At 36.7% G+C, this 14,357-nt stretch overlaps 1 protein-coding gene and 2 long non-coding RNA genes across 3 annotated transcripts in view; all 3 read right to left on the minus strand.

Annotated features, from left to right (window-relative positions):
• Nucleotides 1-562: 562 nt before the first annotated feature.
• LOC134825515 (uncharacterized) lies at nt 563-5,645 on the minus strand. The gene is made up of 5 exons (XR_010161556.1): nt 3,535-5,645; nt 3,202-3,318; nt 2,868-2,980; nt 1,656-1,758; nt 563-1,364 (listed from the first exon to the last, which is right to left on the minus strand). It is a non-coding gene; the product is annotated as an uncharacterized LOC134825515 (long non-coding RNA).
• A 183-nt stretch (nt 5,646-5,828) lies between these two features.
• On the minus strand, nt 5,829-7,010 carry LOC134824836 (ankyrin-3-like). Its single transcript, XM_063836812.1, has 3 exons — nt 7,006-7,010; nt 6,023-6,883; nt 5,829-5,883 (listed from the first exon to the last, which is right to left on the minus strand). The coding sequence occupies exons 1-3, from the start codon at nt 7,008-7,010 to the stop codon at nt 5,829-5,831; spliced, it is 921 nt and encodes a 306-aa protein (XP_063692882.1).
• Nucleotides 7,011-7,835: 825 nt separating this feature from the next.
• The window catches only part of LOC134825516 (uncharacterized), a 59,252-nt gene continuing 52,730 nt past the window's right edge, over nt 7,836-14,357 (minus strand). The window contains exons 4-5 of the long non-coding RNA XR_010161557.1: nt 12,449-12,524; nt 7,836-7,869 (exon numbers count right to left, since the gene is read on the minus strand). This is a non-coding gene — a long non-coding RNA (uncharacterized LOC134825516). The remainder of the gene's footprint in view (nt 7,870-12,448; nt 12,525-14,357) is intronic.

The raw sequence follows: 14,357 nt of genomic DNA on the forward strand, positions 1-14,357 counted from the left end.
GAGAGAGAGAGAGAGAGAGAGAGAGAGAGAGAGAGAGAGAGAGAGAGAGAGGAGAGAGAGAGAGAGAGAGAGAGAGAGAGAGAGAGAGAGAGAGAGAGAGAGAGAGAGAGAGAGAGAGAGAGAGATCAAAGAGTTATTATCCGCCTCCTGATCGTGGGTTTGTTACAGTCAACTATTGCTTTTCGCCAGATAGACTCAATTCTGTTTGGATTGAACTCTAAAAAGATAATAATATAAAATTAACTAGTAATAGTGAATACTAATAGTAATACTGTTATAGTTTCAAAGAGAAGTAAGGGGTCGTTCACACTTCACATAATTTACGTAATCAGCCGAGGGCGTTTTGGGTTTGTTATTCTCTATTGGAAAAGTATTCCAAGTAATTTGTATTAATATTATATTTTTATTCATAATATTTGTATACCGCTTAGTCTTTAAACATTCTGATGGCTCAAAGCAATTAAAGTATTATTTTGAAAAATTCTCGGAAAATACTTAATTTTCGTTATTATCCTCGCTCTAGTAATTTAAGTTTGTATTACAAAGAAAACTATTATGTATATTAGTTCTGAAGGTCATTATACCAAGCCATAAAAAACAACGTTGAAGTAGTTAAATTTATAACAACCCTGTGGATTTAACACATTATCAAAACCGCAAAATTAAAGTAGCTTTGCAAATAAAATTAATAATAAACAACTGAATCGCTGTTTTTAAAATGCCCTGATATATAATAGTCTGATTATGATCGGTCAAATTTAAAACAGTTTAACACTTTTACTAACATATCAGTTAGAAAATTTCTCACATAGACTAAAAGTGTTATTTTAAGGCAAAATAGTACTGGAAGTTTCCAATAAAACCCTATAGGATAGTTGGGCAATAATAATTTAATTAGGTAATTTGACGAAAGTTAATTGAGGTTACATAACCTAGCTAAAACAGCTGAAAACGTAGATATACGGAACAATATCTGAGTGATATTAATAAAAAGTTTACATTTTTACTGGACGGTAACTACTGACTACAGCAGTGCAGCTGGATTTAAAAACTTAGTAAGATTTGTTAACTCACAACTATACTTACAATAAAAACCTATAGCTAAATGTTCATTTTTCTGACAACTCAATTCTTAGACATAATTATTGATTTACCCCACATTTTTAATATCGTGTAACCAGACAGAATATATCGCACAATCAGCGAATGTAGATATATTTTACTTAAGATGATGGAACCAGGAACAACTGTCTTTTTCACAGAGGTTAATCTTCTTAGGAGGGAACGGAAGGGATGATGAAGAGGAGTGGAAAGGGTGGCAGTGTATTCTTTGGAAGGATGTTAAAGTTGGCAGCGCTCATAACCTGAGGAAAATAAAGTTTAACAGGTTTGTTGTTCAAAAACTACAGTACTAATCTGGACAAACTCAACATTTTCAGACAGAAAATTATTATTTTGCCACGATGTAAAGTTTTCACCAGAAAGGCTAAAAATGAAATTGAAAAGGATTGAACTTATAATTACATTCATTGATTGCATTTAATTGATTAAAAAGAAGAATTTTATTAAAGTTTAAATAATTAGAAAGATGATTTTATAGCATTAGCGTTTCTGTGTGGTTGTATCAAGTATAATCCGCTAAAATTGAAACTCACCTTTTGTTCAATGAGGAAGTGAAGTTAGCTCTAACACAAAAAGAAGTTCTTGACTCACAAACACGTGATACCCATATAAGGGATATAAACACCGCTTTCTTCTCTGAAACAGTAAGGGTATAATATATTATACGGGTAAATTATCGACCATCTCCTATTACAAACACCTTAGGCTTTATCAAACATTACCTTACTCGGGATTATTATGACCGGGATAAAGTGGTGGGTTTAGGGTAATTTCGCCATATTTTTCCCGAACCACATTTTCACCGGTCGTTAATAAACCCGCCTACTCAGCTTTTAGGGTTCCCAAGGGGTATGGGTGCTCATATTTTAATCGTTGTCTTATATTCACTAAAGAAGACTATTGGGACACTTGTTGTAGGTTTTTCGACTTCATTTGGCTAAAATTGCAAAAAATTCACCTTTTTGCCCAATTCTTGTCATATATCCTTATTGTCAAATTTGATTTAAATAGGCCAATTTTTAATTTCTTAGGTATTGACTATCTCTACATAATGAAATAGGACTCAAAGTAAAAGTAACAGTTAAATTAAAACTTGAATTAATTGAAACTGATGAAAGGGATGATCCAGATGAAGATAACGAAGATGATTACAACTTATTGGAAGACTAAACAGCTCTCCCTTTATCTTAATATCGATCTGGGTGTTACGCTTCAAATGTTAAAAATTATTTTCCATGTAGTTTGATTAACCACGAGTCATTATTTCTGTCTACTTTCAACAATTATTGATAATTCGACTTGTTTCACAAGTTTTAGCAATGCGAAAATTTCTAAACTTGCTTATCTCTAATAAGGAAATTTACATCTGAGACAAAATTTTTGAATCTAAAATTGAAAGGTTGGACACCGGTAAAATGGCGACCGGGAAAATGTGGTGGGTTTTGAGCAATTTCGCCATATTTTTCCCGAACCATATTTTAACCGGTCGTTAATAAACCCGTCGTAATAATCCCGAGTAAGGTAATTGAAAAGTTCAACATGGTGGTGGTGCTCGTATTGGAACAACAACAGTAACCATGGTAACCATGGTTACCTATATAGCGATCTCATGGTATACTAATGGCACGTGATGCCCATATAAGGGATATATTGTATCCCGAGTACCAAATTGATTTTTCACTGAATATAATATCATTGAAAGCAATACGTAGATGTGATTAATTCAACATAACCATAATTTCAACCTGCAGTATCAGTGAAGGAGTACAGGAGGTACTGTGGGCGTGATTTGGAAGATAAGTGTCCTTATATGGGCATCACGTGTCTTTCAGTCGCCTTTCAGTCACATTACTATCTCCTGAGATGTAATTGTATAGAATTATATACATAATTAAGCTATATTTATACAATAGGAAATGTTTTATAATCATGGTAATAATAGAAATCTTTATGAAAGACATGTTTCCAATTTACAAGGGATAACAAAACGTTTCTAGATAACTTGTACTGGAAACTTATTTTAAAATTATTTAAAACAGTTCATATATACGTGATCCACCCACTTTAATCTCAATTTACCAAATTAGTGCAGGTGTCTCAACAGGATCAGTTAAACGTGAGTGTCTAGGGTTACCATAGCGACCAACTAAACCACAAGTAAACTGCTCCTGATCACTGCTTTTCACTGATCCTCGCCTAGTGAGAAACAAATAAAACAAGGTTATTTCCTGACTTTCTACGGGCTTGTCCCTTTTGCTATTTAGTAAATACCGGAATTATAGAATACTTAAAAAACCTACGTGAACACGTATCATTTTGAAGAACGAAACAAAGTAAGTAACCTAAAGTGCAATTTGTAACAAATCTTAGGATCATTAAAAGCAAATGGTAATGAACGAAAATGAAAATTACCTGTTATTTGAGAACTCAAATGTAGCGATTCTTGAGTTGCTTGCGGAGGTTTTTGTCTTTAAAGAGTCGGGTTGGATAGTGTTGAGTTGAGAAGGATAAAGAAAGTAAAAGAGAACTAATGATAATAAGATTAAGGTGAAAGGATAAAAATATCATCTTTGTATCCGTGAAAAGTATGAAATTGTTTCCCTTATAGAGGAAGCACTTCTGATGAAAGTTGTGAACTCCGGTTCTCATCCTTATATTAGATCTATCAATATGTGTTGTGTCTTCTTCAAGGTGGGTTCTTGAAACATTTGAATGATACGATAGGCATCATTTAAAACTTACAAATAATAAATAAAACATAATAATAAAAAATATAATAAAGCTTTTAAACTATACATGCGAGTCTTGGAATACCCCGTGTTCGTCTTCTGCTGGTGTAATGTCAGCTTCTACATTCTGAGCTTCAATATCACTGATTTCCTCTTCCTGTATGTTTGCTAAAAGTGTGCTGCGTTCCGTTTCAGTTTCACAACGATGAGTCTGAGTTGATAGTGGCAGGGTTGACAAAGAAAGTTCATCTGAAGTAGTCTTACATCTGCAACAGATAGATTTAGAGCAAGACTTTTTGAAATAAGAGATTGGACAGCAGGCGGAAGCTTGTTTTTCTTGTTCTTCATCCTTCCCTTTTTTCGGTAGTTTTGCTTCACTAAACTTTCTTAACAATATAGCTGCTACAAGAAAGATAATCATCAGGATCACTAATACGATGATCACCAATATTAGCTCAATCAGGCCATGTCTTGTTCTCGAGATAAACAACGTCAAAGATACTATTAACCACATTATTAACCCATATCCGCAGATAAAGGCTGACTTCATTCGGAAGTTTTTAAAGTTCGTTTTATTGACCTGGAGAATGTAAGAAAGCAAAGTTATGAGGGTAGTTGAAATAATTAGTAGTGTTAGGTAGAGCCATCCCTGGTATTTGAAGATATCAGTATTCCTACCGCAGGGGTAGTTATTCTCAACATAAACTGCGCCTATAACTCCCTCGACAAACATGTAGGTTGATATGAGCATCATCTCTTTCCAGGTCCGTAAAGTTTTGTAGCCTACTTCTGAGGGGGAAATAAGATATGCATTCGGTCGACGTAGCGAAATGACAATAACATCTCTAAAACTGAATAGCAGGAGAGACCACATATCACCAATACGTCGTAGTATCGTAAGTTCTTCTTCTTTATCCTTTGAACTTGGTATTTTCTTGCTGGCTATACTTATCGTGATCTTATTAACAACAAACCAAACTAAAGTTGATAATCCAAGATATCCAGCAACATAGAAGTGATTGGGGACTGAGTGCATAACTGCTGCAATTAGGAAGAGTCTAGAAGGAATCATCAGAACATAAGCTATATACAATAGCACGAGAGCAACAGTAGACATCTTTGGTGTTGCTGGATGGAGTTTCCGAAGTATCACTTCCAAACCGATCACGCTGTTGGGAATCTTCACAAACGGCACTATCATTGAATATACTTCCACCCATGACGCGCATATCTTTAATCTCAGTAGGTTTTCGACACACTCAAAATCCCCAGAATCGTAATCGAAACTATGATAGTCCGTACATCCAGAACTTCTTAAATCCCCATCTTCCCTCAAAATGTTGAAGTAGATTTGAAAAATGTAAAACTGGATGAGAAGCTCAGGAATCTGTTCCATTATCATATAGTATTGGGCAAGAGATTTGTCTTTGGCCTGCTGTCTATAGATGACTCGTAATTTAGAAGGTGAGTGCGTGAGAAATTGCAGACGATCAACAACTGGACGGAGCCAAAATATCGAGAGTACGTTGAAAAATACGGCTTTAACAGATGTTGATATTGATGTATGTCCTTTTACTTTGAACGGCCAAAAGAATCGTCCTAGATATTTAAATGGCACCCACAATTCATGCCCATAGTTTAGTTCAGAACCTTTCCAATCTTCTGGTGTAAATGTGACTTTTCCAAGATTTGTCCGGAGTTGCTCTATTCCAGTAGCAAATGTTGAAATTGAAGAGCGGATATTCTCGTGGAACAAAGTCACAAAAACAATGACTAGCATTAGTATCCCTAATCTTGAAGAAAAACCTTTTAGCGTTTTGAAGCCTACATAAGCATCAGAAGCAATGTCGGAAATATGAATTAATATTGCAAATAAGCAAGTAAAATAGTCAAAGCTTCCCCGAACACTACACTTGTGCGAAAACCTCCTAATGCATGCAGAAAACAGACACTTTTCAATGTCCTCTTTAACATTTTCTATGGGAGCGCAGCATCCTTGATCCTCTTTAACATTGATCGATTCTTGATCGTTCTCCGTCAAATAGGTTTTAGCGATACTTTTTGCTACAAGTTTTGCGTCAATGTCTCCTTCATATCCTTCATCAGAAATTCTATTTATTTGGGCGGAAAATCTTTCGAAAACAGCCTCTCCCAATGTTTCTCGAAGAAACTTTTTAAAAGCGTCTTTTTCGATGGCTTCTTTAGACTTCTTTGCTTCTTTGGATTTCTTTGGACTGTCTGGAGACTTGACCTCACCACAGTCACATTTGATGTTAGCCTGCAAACTTACGTACAATACATTCAATAAACTTGATAACTGGGTGTCATGAACGTCTGGATCTACGAAGATGTCAACAAGTGTTTTGAAGACGGAACTTTTACAGAACACATATATTGCCTGGCTGTTATCCACTTGCTCCATATTGACACAGCCTAATTGGTGAAGGTATTTAACTATATCAGCATGACCTTCCTCAGCAGCAGCGAGAAAGGGGGTATAACCTAAATTATTAACGTGGTTCTTATCCACGCCATTAACTTGGCACATTTGTTTCACAATGTCCAAATAACCCATCCTAGCAGCTTTCAGGAGGAGAGTGTCACCTTCCTTATTCTCCAATTTAACATCAATATTACTGTGTGTTAACAGCTCTTTTACAACATCTGCGTTACCCTTCTCAGCTGCTATACACAGTGGTGTACCCCACTTACCCTCCTGGTTAACATCAATTTTATTGTGTGTTAACAGCTCTTTTACAACCTCTGTGTGACCCTGATCAGCTGCTCTGTACAGTGGTGTACCTAACTCATCCCCCTTATTAACATCAATATCAGGGTGTGTTAACAGCTCTTTTACAACATCTGTGTGACCATTCTCAGCTGCTCTGTACAGTGGTGTAACTGACTCATCCCCCTTATTAACATCAATATTACTGTGTGTTAACAGCTCTTTTACAACCTCTGTGTGACCCCACTTAGCTGCTACGTACAGTGGTGTACCTGACGCATCTTCCTTATTAACATCAATATCACTGTGTGTTAACAGCTCTTTTACAACATCTGTGTGACCCCGTGTAGCTGCTATGGACAGTGGTGTACCTGACTTACCCCCCTTATTAACATCAATATCACGGTGTGTTAACAGCTCTTTTACAACATCTGTGTGACCCTGCAGAGCTGCTATGGACAGTGGTGGACCTAACTCACCCCCCTTATTAACATCAATATCACGGTGTGTTAACAGCTGTTTTACAATCTCTGTGTTACCCTGCTTAGCTGCTATGTACAGTGGTGTATCTAACTTATCCTCCTTATTAACATCAATATCACTGTGTGTTAACAGCTCTTTTACAACCTCTGTGTGACCCCACTGAGCTGCTCTGTACAGTGGTGTACCTAACACACCCCCCTTATTAACATCAATATCACGGTGTGCTAACAGCTGTTTTACAACGTCTGTGCGACCCTTCTCAGCTGCTCTGTACAGTGGTGTACCTAACAAACCCTCCTCGTTAACAGCAATATTACTGTGTGTTAACAGCTCTCTTACAACATCTGTGTGACCCCTATAAGCTGCTATGGACAGTGGTGTACCCAACTTACTCCCCTTGTTAACATCAATATCACTGTGTGTTAACAGCTCTTTTACAACGTCTGTGTGACCCTCTATAGCTGCTATGTACAGTGGTGTACCATACTTACCCACCTTGTTAACAGCAATATTACTGTGTGTTAACAGCTCTTTTACAACGTCTGTGTGCCCCTTCTAGCTGCTCTGTACAGTGGTGAACTCCCCTTACTCCCCGTGTTAACATCAATATTATTGTGTGTTAACAGCTCTTTTACAACATCTGTGCGACCCTCACCAGCTGCTCTGTACAGTGGTGTACCATACTTACCCACCTTGTTAACAGCAATATCACTGTGTGTTAACAGCTCTTTTACAACCTCTGTGTTACCCTTCTCAGCTGCTACGTACAGTTCAGTGCTCTGGTCAGACATCTTTACTGGTAGTTACCTAGAGAAATGTTAGTAGTCAGTAACTGTGTTGTACAGTTCAGTGCTATGTTTTACAGTTAAGTGTTGTGTTTTACAGTTCAGTGTAGTGTTTTACAGTTCAGTGTTGTGTTTTACAGTTCAGTGTTGTGTTATACAGTTCAGTGTTGTGTTTTACAGTTCTGTGTTGTGTTTTACAGTTCAGCGTTGTGTTTTACAGTTCAGTGATGAGTTATACAGTTCAGTGTTGTGTTTTACAGTTCAGTGTTGTGTTTTACAGTTCAGTGTTGTGTTTTACAGTTCAGTGTTGTGTTTCACAGTGCATTGTTGTGTTATACAGTTCAGTGTTGTGTTTTACAGTTCTGTGTTGTGTTTTACAGTTCAGTGTTGTGTTTTACAGTTCTGTGTTCTGTTAAACAGTTCAGTGTTGTGTTGTACAGTTCAGTGTTGTGTTTTACAGTTCAGTGTTGTGATTTACAGTTAAGTGCTGTGATTTACAGTTCAGTGCTGTGTTTTACAGTTCAGTGTTGTATTTTACAGTTCAGTGTTGTGTTATATATATCCTGGCATTTGCCGACAAAGCGGTTTTTATTTTTATGTTTTATAATCCTGTTGATTTGTATATACCGTTTTGAAAATTTTTCAAATCTAAAAAAAATCATCTATACAGTTCAGTGTTGTGATTTACAGTTCAGTGTTGTGTTTTACAGTTCAGTGTTCTGTTTTACAGTTCAGTGTTGTGTTTTACAGTTCATTGTTGTGTTTTACAGTTTAGTGTTGTGTTTTACAGTTCAGTGTTGTGTTTTACAGTTCAGTGTTGTGTTTTACAGTTCAGTGTTGTGTTTTACAGTTCAGTGTTGTGTTTTACAGTTCAGTGTTGTGATTTACAGTTCAGTGTTGTGTTTTACAGTTCAGTGTTGTGTTTTACAGTTCAGTGTTGTGTTTTACAGTTCAGTGTTGTGATTTACAGTTCAGTGTTGTGTTTTACAGTTCAGTGTTGTGTTTTACAGTTCAGTGTTGTGTTTTACAGTTTAGTGTTGTGTTTTACAGTTCAGTGTTGTGTTTTACAGTTCAGTGTTGTGTTTTACAGTTTAGTGTTGTGTTTTACAGTTCAGTGTTGTGATTTACAGCTCAGTGTTGTGTTTTACAGTTCAGTGTTGTGTTTTACAGTTCAGTGTTGTGTTTTACAGTTCAGTGTTGTGTTTTACAGTTCAGTGTTATGATTTACAGTTCAGTGTTGTGATTTACAGTTCAGTGTTGTGATTTACAGTTCAGTGCTGTGTTTTACAGTTCAGTCATCAGTGTTGTGTTATACAGTTCAATGCTGTGTTTTACAGTTCAGTGTTGTGTTTTACAGTTCAGTGTTGTGATTTACAGTTCAGTGCTGTGTTTTACAGTTTAGTGTTGTGTTTCACAGTTCAGTGTTGTGTTTCACAGTTCAGTGTTGTGTTTTACAGTTCAGTGTTATGATTTACAGTTCAGTGTTGTGTTTTACAGTTACAAAGCTGCCATATAGCCTGACTGACAATTTTCTCGACTGACTGACAATGTTTCTTCTTTTTCCCCATTTAGAATACAAAGATTAGTACATTTTAGCTTATGATTAATATTATATTTTTACCTATAGTTTACCTAGATTGTGTTTTACAGTTCAGTATTGTGTTTTACAGTTCAGTGTTGTGTTTTACAGTTCAGTGTTGTGTTTTACAGTTCAGTGTTGTGTTTTACAGTTCAGTGTTGTGTTTTACAGTTCAGTGTTGTGTTTTACAGTTCAGTGTTGTGTTTTACAGTTCAATGCTGTGTTTTACAGTTCAGTGTTGTGTTTCACAGTTCAGTGTTGTGTTTTACAGTTCAATGCTGTGTTTTACAGTTCAATGCTGTGTTTTACAGTTCAGTGTTGTGTTTTACAGTTCATTGCTGTGTTTTACAGTTCAGTGCTGTTCACAGTTAAGTGCTATGTTTCACAGTTAAGTGCTATGTTTCACAGTTCAGTGTTGTGTTTTACAGTTCAGTGTTGTGTTTTACAGTTCAGTGTTGTGTTTTACAGTTTAGTATTGTGTTTTACAGTTCATTGTTGTGTTTTACAGTTCAGTGTTGTGTTTTACAGTTCATTGTTGTGTTTTACAGTTCAGTGTTGTGTTTTACAGTTCAGCGTTGTGTTTTACAGTTCAGCATTGTGTTTTACAGTTCAGTGTTGTGTTTTACAGTTCAGTGTTGTGTTTTACAGTTCAGTGTTGTGTTTTACAGTTCAGTGTTGTGTTTTACAGTTCAGTGTTGTGTTTTACAGTTCAGTGTTGTGTTTTACAGTTCAGTATTGTGTTTTACAGTTCATTGTTGTGTTTTACAGTTCAGTGTTGTGATTTACAGTGCAGTGTTGTGTTTTACAGTTCAGTGTTGTGTTTTACAGTGCAGTGTTGTGTTTTACAGTTCAGTGTTGTGTTTTACAGTTCAGTGTTGTGTTGTACAGTTCAGTGTTGTGTTTTACAGTGCAGTGTTGTGTTTTACAGTTCAGTGCTATGTTTTACAGTTCAGTGTTGTGTTTTACAGTTCAGTGTTGTGTTTTACAGTTCAGTGTTGTGTTTTACAGTTCAGTGTTGTGTTTTACAGTTCAGTGTTGTGTTTTACAGTTCAGTGTTGTGTTTTACAGTTCAGTGTTGTGTTTTACAGTTCAGTGTTGTGTTTTACAGTTCAGTATTGTGTTTTACAGTTCATTGTTGTGTTTTACAGTTCAGTGTTGTGTTTTACAGTGCAGTGTTGTGTTTTACAGTTCAGTGTTGTGTTTTACAGTTCAGTGTTGTGTTGTACAGTTCAGTGTTGTGTTTTACAGTGCAGTGTTGTGTTTTACAGTTCAGTGCTATGTTTTACAGTTCAGTGTTGTGTTTTACAGTTCAGTGTTGTGTTTTACAGTTCATTGTTGTGTTTTACAGTTCAGTGTTGTGATTTACAGTGCAGTGTTGTGTTTTACAGTTCAGTGTTGTGTTTTACAGTGCAGTGTTGTGTTTTACAGTTCAGTGTTGTGTTTTACAGTGCAGTGTTGTGTTTTACAGTTCAGTGTTGTGTTTTACAGTTCAGTGTTGTGTTGTACAGTTCAGTGTTGTGTTTTACAGTGCAGTGTTGTGTTTTACAGTTCAGTGCTATGTTTTACAGTTCAGTGTTGTGTTTTACAGTTCAGTGTTGTGTTTTACAGTTCATTGTTGTGTTTTACAGTTCAGTGTTGTGTTTTACAGTGCAGTGTTGTGTTTTACAGTTCAGTGCTATGTTTTACAGTTCAGTGTTGTGTTTTACAGTTCAGTGTTGTGTTTTTTCAGCCTGTTGATGGATGACGATCTGATCAATTTGAGTGAATACTGATATTGACGTTCCTTAAAACTGAAGAAATTTGCGTTATACTCATAGCGCTTTACTTCGGTTGCTGTCCTATAAGCAGTTTACAACCAATCAGATCATTGATTGAGTGAAGATAACACTGATTAAGTGCTGGATCACGTATCTACAAGTTCTTAAAAGAGTCACAACTCGGTTAAATTGTGAACAACTAACTTGAAATTTCGGGAAAGCACTTCAATTATCAAGCCAAATGTGTCTAGAAATTTTGAAGTTCCTAGCTGGAAACGTTCCCACTTTATGGCGACAATAGTGAAAAAAGGGAGTGGCGTGCCACACCCACTGTAATTAATTAAATTTGACGGGACTTTTAGGATATCTAAGTTTGACCCATATCTATAATCTCTGAAATTTCTGTACAATTCTAAGAAGAATTACGTGAGTAAATAAAGGGTTGCGTGTGGGCAGTTACTTTTGGGCCACCCTGTAGTTTAGTAATCGAATTCTAGTCATTGGATCGTATTGAAAGTATAACAGCACTAAATTGCGTGTAAGATCGAATTGAAAGCTCAAACACTTCTTAATACTTTAATATACTCCATAATACACAGCTACTTAACTGTCATTATTATACAATAGGTACTTGATATTGTACCCTTTCTATTTACGCATACGATACTAAGATGTCGTATCTATCGTGTTAGACTAGTGTACGATACTTAATTATCGTGAGTAATTATACTTTATAGTCTTTAGTCGCTGAACGACTAAATTAGTGCGTAGTGTGTACCTAGTACTTGTGAGCAGGCAAAGTTTATCATTGGCACGCCCCGGGAGGACTAGTCTGGTTGCCGCCTTCTATTTCACACTAGCTGTGTTTTGCAGTACAGTGTTGCTTTTCAAGGTGCAGTGCAATGTGTCCCATTAATGATTTTAATTAACACGGTTTGTTTAAACTTAAAGCTATTTGACTGTGTTACCAGGCTTTCTACTAAGAAATGTGACTACAATTCTAAAATTCTAATTACTCTTGATACTTGTGTTACTAATGTGTATCTATGTAATTATCAATTCAAGTCTCCACGCCCTAGAGCCCTGGTTTGTAGGTCGCTTCCCTAGAGTCTCGGGTTCTAGAGTTTGGACCGCACTTAAATTACCATTTCAAAAGGACACAGCGAAATATATTTTTGGAAATAGTAGACAAATAATGCACAAAATGTGTTTTATTGCACATGAGGAATGTATAATTAAAACATTATAAATCTTCTACTACTCACAATTTGTTAAAACCGTACTGAGCTGGCAAATTTTTCGACTGTATTTCACTGCAGCTGTTTTCATAGGATTTCCACCCTGAATTGTTGGTTGAGATTAGATGAAACATAAAACTCATAAGTCATAGCGACTATAATTATAATAATAAAATCATGTCATGGTTTATGGTTATCACAGTCATGCACTGGCAAGCATGACCGTGGCTCTTATAGTTATATATTTTATACTATTATATCTATCTCATCGGAAGTCGTGTATTGGGAAGTGGGTTTTCTATTACAATTGTAAATGAATGGAAAAAGCGAGCGACCGGATTCATTATCAGTATCATATTGCATTTGCGGACAGTTATTCAAATTAATATAGATATATATTCGCGGTCCTTGATATACGAACGGCCATAGTTGGTTAGTACGCACGTTACGTACTTTTAAAGCAAGTTGCGAATTTTTCGTTGCCTCAAATAGTGTCTTTTATAATTCTTTAAAAAGCAACATTTATTTCCAAAAGTGACTGGCAGTTTTTCTTAACGGGTGAGATATACTCGTAAAAATAAAATATTTGTTCCAAATATTAGATTTAGACCGTCAACGAGCGAGCGTGCTAAATCACTCTACAGTCGATCTTCGAGATTGTTCTAAAAGGGCCCCCGACAGTTGAATTCAACTTGAATCGATGTATTTTCGGACGCTGATTCCGAATCACCCCCATGACATAGGGTCAAAATGCTCTCTGGCGAGATATTGGCGAAAAACTGTCTCGATCACGTTGGGATCAGATTAGAGGGTCAGGGTTTTGAATAGTCGTTCAGGGCCAGCTAGAGAACGGGTTGAAGAAGTCACGTGACAGTCGAGTGTAGAGTGATTAATCATCTTCCGTCAACGAGTCCAACTCGGCACGCGTTTTGGTACGGTAGGTTATAAACTACAAAATTTTCCCCGATATTAGCAACCGTTCACGAATTACCATGGATGTAAACTTAACGGCACTTCGTATGACTTAACTTTGTTGTTTAAGTGAAAAGTTTAAAATGTCTACCTTCTAGAAGTTTTAGTCTAGGTAGGCAATGGTAGTGCGCCATTAACAGTAAACCGACTGTAACTGTAAGATGAATTTTTAGCGCTAATTTCTGCCCGCATATTGTAATTGGGTAACCATATTAATTCGTAGGGCGCTGCTCTACTTCTAGAGTCTCTAGTCAGTACTACACTAAAAGAGGGTGTGGTCAGCATGTGTGTAAAGAAAGGGAGTGTGGGAGAGAGAGTAAGGGGAGATCGACAAGATCCATGTTTTTGCAAACGGGAGCCTAAAACACATGTAATTATATAAATTATGTACGTATTTACAGATTTCAGGGCCTCCAAATACTCTGACACGACAAGCACTGATAGATACGCCACAATAAGCTTTTAGGAAGGAGAAAACTTTAGTGTTATTGCTGCTGAGGCTGTTGGATACCCTAGTAAAGTAGTAACAGCCCTAGCAACCACTCTAGTAACTACCCTAGTAACTGCCCCAGTAACTACCCTAGTAACCACCCTAGTAACTACCCTAGTAACCACCCTAGTAACCATCCTAGTAACTACCCTAGTAACTACCCTAGTAACCACCCTAGTAACCACCCTAGTAACTACCCTAGTAACTACCCTAGTAACCACCCTAGTAACTACCCTAGTAACTACCCTAGTAACCACCCTAGTAACTACCCCAGTAACTACCCTAGTAACTACCCCAGTAACTACCCTAGTAACCACCCTAGTAACTACCATAGTAACTACCCCAGTAACTACCCTAGTAACCACCCTAGTAACTACCCCAGTAACCACCCTAGTAACTACCCCAGTAACTACCCTAGTAACTACCCTAGTAACCACCCTAGTAACTACCCTAGTAACTACCCTAGTAACTACC

This window comes from Bolinopsis microptera, chromosome 13 (assembly GCF_026151205.1).
Source record: "Bolinopsis microptera isolate Bmic1 chromosome 13, MBARI_Bmic_1.0, whole genome shotgun sequence".
Taxonomy (NCBI): domain Eukaryota; kingdom Metazoa; phylum Ctenophora; class Tentaculata; order Lobata; family Bolinopsidae; genus Bolinopsis; species Bolinopsis microptera.